This window comes from Poecilia reticulata, chromosome 15, assembly GCF_904066995.2.
Source record: "Poecilia reticulata chromosome 15, P_reticulata-male-v2, whole genome shotgun sequence".
NCBI classification, from domain to species: Eukaryota; Metazoa; Chordata; class Actinopteri; order Cyprinodontiformes; family Poeciliidae; genus Poecilia; species Poecilia reticulata.
The window spans coordinates 17,059,389-17,072,969 of record NC_088844.1 but is presented as its reverse complement, the minus strand read 5'-3'; the positions used below and the strand labels follow the sequence as shown (position 1 = coordinate 17,072,969).

The 13,581-nt window shown below is 37.0% G+C and overlaps 1 protein-coding gene across 1 annotated transcript in view; it reads right to left on the bottom strand.

Moving 5' to 3' along the window:
* The window catches only part of hpse2 (heparanase 2), a 74,949-nt gene that overhangs the window by 17,035 nt on the left and 44,333 nt on the right, over positions 1-13,581 (bottom strand). The window contains exons 6-7 of the mRNA XM_008429643.3: positions 11,268-11,315; positions 378-471 (exon numbers count right to left, since the gene is read on the bottom strand). Coding sequence (XP_008427865.2) covers positions 378-471; positions 11,268-11,315 — 142 coding nt within the window. The remainder of the gene's footprint in view (positions 1-377; positions 472-11,267; positions 11,316-13,581) is intronic.

Sequence of the window (13,581 nt, the reverse complement as noted above, 5' to 3'; positions counted from 1 at the left end):
GGTTGCTTCATTTCCCTCCGGCTCTGAGCTGTTTCTCTTTTGTAAATCAGTACATTTGGCACAGAGGCTCATGTTGACAATAACTTTTCCAAAGGAATGGAAAAGGTGTTTTATAAATAAATTGAATTATCTTCTCCTCGACGTGGTCTGCAAATCTAACTTACAGAAATTAAAATTTGACTAAAGAAAATATTCATGAATATTTGAAACATACGAAAAATATATTTTGCATAAAATGCAAAAAAGATAAATAAAATAAAATACAGATGTATAATTTTGGGTTTCAAAAAATGAAGTGCGTCATAGTTTTACACTGCACGTACAAAGAAAATGTAATCCACCATAATTATTTAGGATTTTAAAGGAAACATTAGTACCTTGGTGACTTTAGCAATCTGTTCTGTCAGTGTGTCCAAAAGACGAGTCTTTAGGAAGTCCTCTGCTTTTTTTACTCTGCCATCCATGAAATAACTGGACGAGAAACAGAAAAAACACGATCAAAGAAACACACTTAGAAACTAATGGATCCATTTTGAATCTTATTTTTACTACCCTAAAAACTATTCAACTATTAAATTAAATCCATCATTGATTATTTAACATGGTTCTGGTGTCAATCCTCTTCATTTCCACAATTATCATACCAAATTGTGTTACATTTTCAGCTTTTTGATTATAAACATTTATTCAGAAAAATTCAAGTCATCAAAAATATGTTTATAACAAACGTAATTAACAACAAGAAAGACAAATTACTTGGTATTGTGATTTAGCAGAGCTGGCCCAGGGTTGCCTCGGGCCCTGAGCAAATTTAATGTAGGGATCCAGGTAAACCCACCACAATCCCTCTCATGTGTCTTTTGCACATTTTGTATCCATATAAACCTTTTCACACCGTGCATGTCACTTGGTCAAACAGCACGGTGGGTCTGGCTGCTGTAAAGTGTCAGGGAAGATTACTTTACTTCTCTTTTGCTCAGTCACTTAAGATTAATGATCAGTAAATATCTGAGTTAAAAACTCTTGTAAGAAATTTTACATTTCACTAATTATATCTTAAAGATATAATTGATTTGCATCGATATCTGATATAACAAAACTGTTGCCATGGAAGAATTTGATGCCAAAACTAATCTGGAATTTAATTTTAAAAAAAAAATTAAAAAAAACTTAACTATGAAAGAAAATCACTGGAAACACTATTTCATATTTTAAAAGTTAACTTTGCAACACAAATTAATTACGCGTTAATAACTTTGCATTTTTGTGTTTTCATGATGTAACGCACTTTGCTGAACTGTGCTACACAGATAAACTTGATAGATTTTTTTATTTGATAAGTAGCAACAAATAATGACTGTCAGCTTAACTTTCACAATGAATGTTTTTTGTGTCAACACATTCATACAATATATACATTTACATTGTATTACATAGGTGTCAGTGTTTTTCTTTCTGGTGTCGCAATCAATAAACGAAGTAAGAAATGTTACTTAAATATGTATATGTCTGTTAATTCAAATACAATTAAGATAAATGCAATTAGTCCTGAATTTTCCACCAAGAGACAATAAATAGATGCATACCTTATAATAAAATTTAACAATAACAAAACTGACTGGTTAACCGGCACTTAAAATCAACCATGACGTTAGTCATTTTTGCCCCACCCACTGAAATTAGCTGGGAGAAACTTCAGTTTATAAAATAATAATTTTTATTCCTGGACATATTTAATTATCCTTTTATCTTTAATTGTTTCCCTATATTTATTTCTAATTTGAATTACACACTGATGGATTTAAGAAAACACTTCATGATTTAATTATATGTTAAATTGCTCCTAAATATAATTGTCCTAGTATGGACAACACTGCTAATGTCAGACGAGTGGTGTACAATCAAATTTATCACGACTGCATACATTATTTTGTAATAATAATGCACAGAAACCATTGAAACATCAATAAAATGCTGAAATAACTAAATCACATCTTAAGAGATAGAGTAACATTTTTAATCTTTTCAATAACAGGTGAATTGAGTTTAGATAATTTATTTTCTAATATTATTTAAATTAACATATACATGTACAAACACACATAACTTATTGATTTCTGTATTGAATTGTGGCAGTTCTTGCCCTTCGTAATCAGTCAGCCAGTCCACAGTTTTAAGCATACTGCAGGTCCCCCGGCACAGCAGGGGGCCTGAGGGCTGCAACATAATCTGCTTATTTCTCTAGCTGGCTCTTCATGTTTGGTGTAGCATGGCATAAAAACAAATTTCACAAGGTTGACCAGTGACGTTTTAACTGCACAGACTACACAACCTCACAGATGCAGCACTTTAAAATCTAATCTAAGAAGTCTCACTTTCATTGGCCTAAAGTTGTTATGGTAACATGTCAGTTAGCTTCACTGCTATAAACAGACACTGACATAACTGACACGGTCAATTTTGCCGCAGCACTTTGACAGTCCAGCTCTGTGTCAAAACGCTGGACTGCATCTGCGGAGAAACTGGAAGTGCTGGATTTTTGCTGAATGAACAATGCGGAAAGACATCTGTGGTGATCTCGTATGCAAACAGATAAAGACGTAAGAAAAAAGGAAAATGAAAAATGATGTTAAAAGACCATGATGAGAGTGGATTTTGTTGATAGTTGAAGTCAAAGATCTGTGTAAGATTTCCCTGCGGGCAGACCAAAAGCTATTCCAAAATCTCTTTCAAAAGTTCAAAGAAAGAAAATAAGAGAGCCATACGCACAGTCTGTAGTTCGTGTTTCAGTTACCATAAAGATACACCGGCACACAGTGCCTATAAAATGCATTAAAGTTTTTTCACATTGTGTAACATTACAGCTTCATACCAATGCATTATGCTGGGATTTTACAGACCAACACATAGGAGTGGATAAGTAGAAGTAAAGAAAAAGCTGTATGGTTTTCAACATTTATCACAAAAATGTTACAAGTGTGCAGTGGATTTTTACAAAATCAAATTTACTCAGTTAACTTTAAATAGATTCCAGTGTAGATGCTTTTACAAGTCAAGTGAATTATTCAACGGAGTCTGCTTATTTTTATTTTGAGTCAAACCATATAACAAAAATGGAAAAAGCTTGGCTAAACTAAACTTCCTGTCAAGAAGTGTCTCTCTACCTAAGTAGACAGATCAGGGAAGCATTAATCAAGAAGCCTGTGGTAATTCTGGAAAAGTTGCAAAGATCCACAGATCAGGTGGAGACTCCTGCATCACTGCCAGGTTAAGCAGCTTTTCTTCCTATTTCAATCCATAAGCTTTTTCTTTCCTTCATAAATATCCACAACTCTGTTCATCTGTTATATCAAATTTGAATGCAATTCAAATTGCATTCAGAATATGAAAAAGTGAGATTGCAAAGCAATGGGAATTTGCTATAAATATATTTCTAATTGTCTTTTTCATTTGTCCAATTCACCAAAAGCCAAAGTGTGTTTCGATTTTTGTTTCAGTTCATTTCAGCAGTATAATGTTTTAATTACCCCCCTCCCCCCTCCCCCAATAAAAAAAATTTAATTAGGGTCTGGGAAACTATTTCAACCTAAATGCCAAAGTAAAAAGACAACAAGACAATAAAATCTTGTCAAATGTCTACAAAACCTGTCATGGAAAATCTGTGGAAATGACAAACAGGTGAGTGAAAGTAATTTGAACAGAGCTGCATTTAGTTCGTGCAGGGTGAGGCAGTGTTGCAATCCGAGCTTAGACTCATTGAAATTTTCCTCATAGCACTGGAAAGGCCCCAAGCTCCTGGCCTCAAACTGTAAACAATGCAGGGATTAAGTCATACCAGTTATTTGGCTATCCTTTCATCTTTCCAGAGCGCTCACAATAATTCTTCAGGCCAGATTACAGAGAAAAAAATTTTTTCCCATCATACATGTGAACAAAGCAAAAAAAGTGACTGGTTTTTAAGATTTCAAGATGACATGTTTTAGCTTAACACTTAAGGTTGTCAGTAAATAGCATTAAAAAAAGGACATAAAACATTTGACTAGGTGTTTAAAACTAGAAATGACAAAATCATTGCAGGTTTATTGAGTGCGGCAGTAGAAGGAGAACCAAAGACACATCCTTTGTTTCTGCAGCATTTAGAAAGATCTTTGTGTGGTGCTGCTCTACTGGTTGGTATTCACTAAAATTACACACCACTGTATCTGAATGTTTACAGACAAAAATCCACTTGGTCAGCTTGTTTTACACAACTCTCTCCAAAGTGCCATCAAAAGTGGATCACTGACAATCCAGTGCTGTCTTAAAACACAAATATGGCACAGGAACAGATACAATACAATCAAACAGGGATGGAAGAAAAAATAGAGCCAAAAATGGAAGCATAGTTGAAACCAGAACATCCTCTTACAATGTATAAAAAGAAAACAATTTTCTCACTACCTTAAATGAAATCAGACTGAAATTTTCCTTTATTGGATCAGCTGGAAGTGTTTTTTATTACAGTTTCTTATTTTTACTTTCTTTGAAGAACTATTATGCTTGCAAATGAACACAACAACAAAAAAACATTGAGTTTTGAAGATATGTCAAGTGACTGGGGATGATAATAATTATTTCATTTGCAGGAAAAACATGAAAGCTTGAAAGCCTGAGAACATCATCCTAACTGTGAAGTACAGGGATGGCAGCACCATGTTGTGTGAGGTTTGTAGGACTGGCATGCGTTACAAGATGTGTGGCAGTGGAAAATAAGATGATGTGGAAATATTGAATCAGGTTCTCAAAAGCATCAGTCAAGAAGTCAAAGCGTGGGTACAAATGGGTCTTACAAACAATGACTCAAATCATACAGCCAAATTAGTTGCAAAGTGGTTTAAATATAATTAAGTCAATGTTTCTCTCCGTCAATGTTTTTGCCCTGATTTGTTTTCAAAGCTGAAATGAAGTGTATAAAACTAATGGTAGCAGTATGTTACACCAGCACCTGTTAAAACATGTACCAAGGTTGAATAATTGTAAAGACTGTTTAGCTCCAATGTGATGTTAGAACACCCTCCACATCAGATAATAAAAGCTCTATCTACAGGTAAGCAATTGTCTTAACTGTAATTAATTACGATATATATATATATATATATATATATATATATATATATATATATATATATATATATATATATATATATATATATATATATGGAGATGATGTGGATGTTTGGATTGATTACAAGAAAAAGCCTATGACTCAATGCCACACACTTGGATCATTGAATGCTTAGAGATGTACAACATCAATAGGACTCTAAGAACCTTCATTGCAAACTCGATGGGGCTGTGGAAAACCACCCTTGAAGCCAACTACAAAACACTTGCACAAGTGTCCATCAAATGTTACATATACCAAGGAGATGCTCTGTCCCCACTGCTGTTCTGCATATGCCTGAACCCCCTCAGCCAAATCATCAACAAGACTGGCTATGGATACCGACTCAAGAATGGGGCCACAATCAGTCACCTCCTCTACATGGATGACATCAAGCTGTACGCTAAGAGCGAGCGAGACATCGACTCACTGATCCACACCACCAGGATCTACAGCACTGACATTGGGATGTCATTCGGACTAGACATGTGTGGTCGGATGGTCACAAAGAGAGGGAAGGTCGGCCACACAGAAGGGGTCTCAGTCCCAGGAGGAACAATAGCAGACATTGAGGACAGTTACAAGTACCTGGGAATACCACAAGCAAATGGCAACCTCGATGAGGTCACAAGGAAAGGAGCCACAGCCAAATACCTCCAACGAATAAGGCAAGTCCTGAGAAGCCAGCTCAATGGCAAGAACAAGATCCGTGCAATAAACAGCTATGCCTTACCAGTAATCAGATACCCTGCCGGAATAATTAGCTGGCCATGGATAAAGGCCATGGATGTTAAGACTCGGAAGCTACTAACCATGCATGGAGGGTTCCACCCCAAATCCAGCACCCTGAGACTGTATACAAGCCGTAAGGAAGGAGGCAGAGGACTAGTGAGTGTGAGAGCCACTGTCCACGATGAAACATCCAAGATACATAAATACATCAAGGACAAAGCCTCAACGGACGATGTGCTCAGCGAATGTCTCAGGCAATGGGGAACAGAGGACGAGGTGCTGGAGGTACCGTCATGGGAGGACAAGCCCCTACATGGGATGTACCACCGACAAATAACTGAAGTGGCTGATATCAGGAAATCCTACCAATGGCTGGAAAAAGCTGGACTCAAGGACAGCACAGAGGCTTTCATCCTGGCTGCAAAGGAACAGGCCCTAAACACCCGAGCAATAGAGACTCAGATTTACCACACCAGACAAGACCCAAGCTGTAGGTTGTGCAAGGAGGCCCCTGAGACAGTCCAGCACATAACAGCAGGGTGCAAGATGCTGGCAGGGAAAGCATACATGGAACGACATAACCAAGTGGCGGGCATAGTGTACAGGAACATCTGTGCAGAACAGAATATGGACTGGAAGCCCCGAGATCGAAGTGGGAAACACCCCCAAAGGTGGTGGAAAACGACCGAGCTAAGATCCTGTGGGACTTCCAGATCCAGACAGACAGGATGGTAATAGCGAACCAACCGGACATTGTGGTGGTGGATAAACAACAGAGGAAAGCCGTTGTGGTGGATGTAGCAATACCAAGTGATTACAACATCAGGAAAAAGGAGCACGAGAAACTGGATAAATACCAGGGCCTCAGGGCGGAACTAGAAAAGACCTGGAAGGTGAAGACCACAGTGGTGCCTGTGGTCATCGGGGCCCTCGGGGCAGTCACCCCCAAACTGGAGCAGTGGCTAAAACAGATCCCAGGAACAACATCAGACATCTCAGTCCAGAAATGTGCAGTTCTAGGCACATGCAAGATACTGCGCAGAACCCTCAAGCTCCCAGGCCTCTGGTAGAGGACCCGAGCTCAGAGGATGTAAGAAACCACTCGCGGAGGGTGAGAAGGGAATTTTTTTTTTTATGCTAATTTTATCACCTGTAATATATTTTAATGATTTTTATTGTATGATGTGTTTTTAATGATGGGGCTCAGGAAGAGTAGCCATCTGTAAAGCTCAGCTAATGGGCTAAACAATAAACAACCAACAGCAGCAAGTAAAAAAAAAACAAACTATAATTACCTGCTGTGGTAAAGCGACCACTTAATTAGGTCACTTCACCAATCGTGAACAATCTACTTGAAAGTTGTATCAGGAAATATCCACCTGACGTGACTAGGGAAGTGGATACGCAGAGAGGAGGATCTGTTCTCTTGTGTACCACTGTGCAGCTGAGGCTTATTACCAGCTTAATGAATCATCACCCAACAACAAAAGGATATATTCCCCCCCCCCCACCCCCACCCCACCCCCAAAGGAACACCACCAGGAAATTTACAGCCTCTCTGTGAGTTAAAAAGCCACAACTCTTTACCATCTCTTTAATAGTGCATCTGCAATAAAAAAGTGAAAGCTCTCCAAGATGCAGCGTGTCTACAAGAAGTAAAGCAACTCAGGGCTTTGTGTAATTTTGTTCTTTTTTTTAAAACTTAAAACCACAGCGAATGGTAAAAGTGATTATTTTTTGTGATTCATTTCAATCTAATTCAATTCAATATATTTTTATAGCACCAATTTACAACAATCTCATTTCAAAGTGCTTTACCAGACAAATGGATCCAGTTCACATTCAGAAACGTGTAATTTGAGCTGTGATTCACGTAATAAACAAAATAAGAATTATATGTTTAAGGCTATGGTCCATTTTAGTGCACCTCTTATTAAGGTAAGGCTTAACAGTGAGAGGGTTGCTTCACACAGACGTTTTTGCTGCTAATAACCACAGCTGGAACAGTTAGGCTAACATTATGTGCTTTGCTCAGGGGCATCTAAACAGCGACTCTCCTGCAAAAGGGTAAATTTGTCTCCTTTGCTTTGCTCACTCATATTTTCACAGCTAGCTGCCAGGTCTCACACGTTCGGCTGTTAGAAATCTCTCACCATGAAGCAACCCCTGTAGGTAAGAGAGCTGACTGTATATGTGCTTGGAGGGCCTGGGTGTAGTTAAGTGTTTGATTGAAGTATATGTTAGTCTAAAACCACAAATGTCAACCTCATGGCACTGTTGGAGGAAAAGTAATGGAACCAACACTAGGATTCAACCTCTGGGGATTGTACGTGTTTGTAAAAAGCTTCATGGCAATCTATCATGTAGCTGCTGAGGTTTGTCAGCGTGGACCGAGGGGACAGGCCAACACTGCTGCTTTTAGGGTAATACACATACCACTGCTGAAGAAGTGTTATTTCAAATATCTAAACTTCCAGGTTCAATTCCCAACCCGTGTCAACAGTTTGGAATAGACAAAAACTGCTTACCAGACAGTGGGCAAATAAGCAACAAGGAACAAAACATTCACTGCAAAAACAAAAACTAAAAGACTGTTTTAAAAAATATATATTAGATGCTCCTAAATGAAATATAGAGAAACCAATTCACAATTTAATCTCAGTATAAAAACAACTATTTTAAAGGGGAGTGAAGTTTTTTTTGAGAACATTAGATAAACAGAATCATGAAGTCAAAAGAACATTACAGACAAGGATAAAGTTGTGGAGAGTTTGAAACCTAGTTAGGGTACGAAACAGAATCCCAAGTGGTGGAAATTTCATTAAACTGTCTTTAATCTATCGTCAGAAAATGGAAAGAGTGTATGGTCCAACTGTACAGCACCTAAAGTCACCATCCTGGCAAAGACAGACTTATTCTGAAGGGTTTTAAACATATTTTAAAGACATCGGAGAAACCATTAATGGATAACTGCTTCAAATTGTTCAGTTGGGGATCTTTTTTGTCCACAGGGACAGGGAATCTGAGTAGAGTTTATAGAAATATGGGTGGAGATAAAACTACATTAAAATCATTTATACCTGCCGTATATTTAAATGTAAAGTTATTTTTGTTCTACAATGGTTTTGTTTCTGAATAAAACTCAGACTGGCATCTCAGGAACGACAAAAAACAACCCAACTATGTACAAGATGTTTAATTTCTGAAACATTGTAGCAGAAATTATATCTCAAAAAACGAGCGCGCAGAGGAAGGTTGAATACTTGAGAACACATGAGTTTTTATAATTGTAAACAATGCTGAAAGAAAGGTATCATTTAATGTTCCAGTTTGGTTGAATCCATTAAATTGCAATAAAAAGACATTAAATTTTGTGGTTGTAACATGAAAAATGTGAAAAAGTTGATTGAAACAATGATTACTTTTGCAAGGCATGGCAATAAATGACCGCACTGTTTTATTGCTTCCATAAATATGTTCTTATTTTTAATGTGATGTGAGCAAATAATTGAAAAAAGACTGAAATAAGTAGATGTTTTCTTCTCCAGGTTAGCTAATTGTGCCATACTTCTTGTAAAATCTGGTCTAGGATTATTGAAAGAATATAAGCAAACATTCTAGTTCATGCGGTGATTCCCACTTTTTTCCAACCCAGCATGTCTCTTTTTAATGAAGTGCAGCAGGAAGGGTTATTCATTCAGTGTTTTTTTTTTCTTCACCCTGGCATGCTAAAGTCTTTCTAGGTCCTCTGAAAGGCATTTTGCAATTTTAAAACAGAAAACCTTCACTTCTTGACTTGCTTAGAATTAAACTTATGACAAAGTGACAAATCTGCTTGATTTTTACTATTACTTAAAGGTCCTGCTCTAGAAAAAAAATGACAGAAGTGTTTTCTGATGACATCAAACCAAGTAAACAGGAAAATACAGGCCAACTTAAGAGAGAAAAATTACACAGAAAATGATTACATTTTGTCCTTCTTATGAGTCAAGATCCTCAAATCTCTAAACACAGATAAACACAGATACAGAATAACCTTGAAAGACAAAACATTTTTTTTATATCTTGAGGTACGACATTGCCTACAAACTAACATTTTCTCTGCTTGTGTTCTCACTACAACTACAAAAGCAGAGCACATCAACCCAGTTCAAAAATTCATACATTGATTCCCTATATTTCAAAAAAACAGACTTTAAAATACTTGTGTTAGTTTATAAATCACTGAATGGCTTAGAATCAAAATACATTAAAGACCTGATGTTATTATATCAATCGTCTGGACAACTCAGATCTTCTGGTTCAGGTCTATTCCGCATCTCCAGAGAAGCAACATTTAACTTTTATGCTCCTTTAATCTGGAACAAACTTTCATAAAACTGCAAATCTGCTGAAACACTGAGTACCTTTAAATCATGGCTAAAACTCATTTGTTTAGAGTTGCCTCTAAAAAGGAACTGAAACGTCATAAAATGTAACCTGCTTTTCAACCCGACATTGTTTTCAGTTTCTTTCCCTCTTTAATGTAATATTTCTTGTATTCCTTATCTTTTGCTTGTTTGTTTTATTTTCCTTCTAATCATATAAAGTGCTTTGAATTGCTTTGCTGCTCAAAATGCACCATGCAAATAAAATTTCCCTGCTCAAGATGTTTCATCACTCAGAGCATAAGAAACACTTCCAGATAAACTCTCAAGTGAAGATGAACAAATCCAAATCTTTCTCTAATCCAATTCATATTGACTACTGAGTTTCTCTCCTACTATATCAGATTAAAAACTACTTCCGACAGCTGCAGTGGTATAAAACCTGAGCTGTAGACATGTTGATGAGTGTGCTTGATTTTTGTTAGGTTGGCTTCTTTTATAGAGGTCAGCGTCTCCAGCGTTGGGCTGGAATCTGGACCTTGCGTGTAAAACGGGCTAATGGACAAAGGGAATGAACCAGAGCATATGGTTTGATTTTAACCGTGTGGGTGGTGTTTTTCCAAGTCTTGCTGACAGCCCCTCCACCTTCCATTTCTTACAACTTTTACTAATTAGACTTGACCTTCACCTTGATGACTGCTCACAGTCACTTTCAGTTTGCCTGAGCTCAAGGTGAATGTGTGTATTTCAAGAAATGTCTCAAACGTCTTCAGGTAGAGGCAGATACTATCTGGTAGAAAACGCTTGAAAAGATTTGTACGTGGATCATACTAATGGCAGGTGAAATTTGTTTTCAACACTTTCAGGCTTCTTTTCTGTTTATAGTGGCTTTTTAAAATACTTAGTGTTGGAATATTTGGCTTGTCGTTCATTCCTTGAGAAGACTCCAGGTAGTTTTTCTTTCTTTTTGTTCATCTTTTCATTCACTGAATAGAAAATAGAGATAAAAAGGGTAAAATACCTACTGTTGCCACGTAACAGCATCTATAATTGAGCCGGCATTCTTCATGAACCTGAAATTTAGAAAATAAACAGTTACATAATATTTTATCTCTTATTGTAACAGGTATATAGCATGTATCAATTTAAAAATGATTAAGCATTTGTATGCTACATTCAACTGGTGGATGAAATAATGTGTGATATGATCATAAATCATGATATGATCATACATCATGTAATATAGTCTACAAATTGGGCTAAAAGTAATCAAAAATATTTATTTTAACCTGCATAGAAAATAAGTGCTTGTTAAAAATATTCAATTAAAAAAATTCAATTAACAAGCCAAACAATTTTTTTTTTAAATAATTAATGTAGAAATTAGAACACACATTCTATAGTTGGTTATTTAATATAGAGAAGCTACTCGTTATTTAAATCAAAGATGATTTACTCAAAACTATTATCTACTACTCTGATATAATAGTTTCAGATGTCTCTACATTTGAAACTATAACAGAACTGAGATTGCAATACGTATATACATGTATTCAATGGTTAAAATAAAACACACACACGCATTCGCATTGGGTGTACTAATGTTAATTTGTGCATTTTTTCTAATCTAAAAACAGTATGACTTTTATGAGCTGCAGAGTTTGTGAATCCTCCTGGGCATTTATTTGACTGATCTCTTAATCAGCAATGGTTTCCCACATTTTAATTTCATTGTGTCTTTGCATGAACTTGACTTTTAAGCACAGTGAAGCAAAAGTTCAACATCTGTTTTGAAAGCAACACAATTAAAAGAGAGCCTCAATTGCAGCTCTCCAAGTGGGGAAAAAAACAAATGGAGCTTTAGCGGAAGTTCAGGCTGGAAGACTCCACCCCCTTCGTTCGCCCATCGACGTCATGCTCATCTCCGACCTCAGCGCTGGACCTCACCATTCAATCAGCAATCAGGCTCTGCATAAAAGGATCCACACCCAAGCCATCAGCCGCTTCCCAGCTGCGTTCAACCCACCACCTCCCCTTCTCCACCCACATCCTTCGGCTCTAGGATGGCACCCTCCTACCACCACCAGTGTCGGGCCCCAAGGGAGAGCATCCCTAATCAGTTATCGGGATGTTCATCGAGTTCACATCAAATCTCAGCTCAAATTAGCTGCTGGGGTCCGTGCGCCAAAGAACTGTTATTCATTCCTGTCATTAAATCTTTTAATTGTTCCCCTTTGTCCGTCTGAGTCTCTCCAGATTGAACTGACTTTATGCAGAAAGTCTTTACGGTCAGCCGAGACAAAGACTGAGCTGTTTGGTCACAGTGACATAAATACTAACCAATATAATTGCTCAAGTGAAACGCAAAAATGTAAAGTCCACAACAAAACTGGTTTTCTTTTCTCCTGAGAAATCAAAACAATTGTTCAGTTCATGCTCTTGCTCATGTTGAAATCCGAAAGATAATTTGCTATTAGTAATAAAAGCATTTTTTATAGTCAATGTCAAATTTATTTATATAGCACTTTAAAACAGGTATAAAACTGCACCAAAGTGCTGTACAAGAACGATAACACAAATGACAAAACAGAGCACAAAACAATCCATCAATGAAAATGCCAAAGAGTAAAAATGAGTTTTAAGAAGCGATTTAAAATGATCCAGGCTGCGGGATGATCTAATCTGGAAAGGTAAGTTATTCCATAAAACAGGAGCAGCAACAGAAAAAGCTCGATCTCCTTTCCTCTAAAGTCGAGTCCGAGGAACTGTCAGTAATAACTGATTATTTGATAGTAGGGTTCTGGACACAGACCGTATATTTAAAAGGTCCCGAAGATAAGGGGTGGCTAACCCATTATAGCTTCGTAGCAAGATGAGAAACTTATTTGGCAAAGAGATTTAGAAACACCTTTAAAACCTGCAGTTCCAGTTTGAGGTTTTCAAGGACTTTTTATGGACATTAATCTTACATCAGGGTTCAAGTTAAGCCGACCTCTGTTTTCCTTCAGCGTGCTTCTTAAGGTAGATTAATAAGCTTGAACTCACAACAGCAATAAGATATTTTAAAATGTTTAAATATATTGTGAACCATTTATACTTCTCTGAAATACTTATCCTGCAAACTGACATAAACAAAGCTCCTCCTGCTATCTGCCTTACTCCATCTGAGGCTTTGCATCTGTGTGCGTTTTCACCTGAACCAAATCGCTCCATATTTGGGGCTTGAAAACACACCAGACATACCTTGAGATGTGTCTCCAAACATCTTGTCACTAAAACACAACTTTCACCACTGTGTCTTGTTTAGTCTTGCAGATCTGATATTTGGACTGTTGAGTC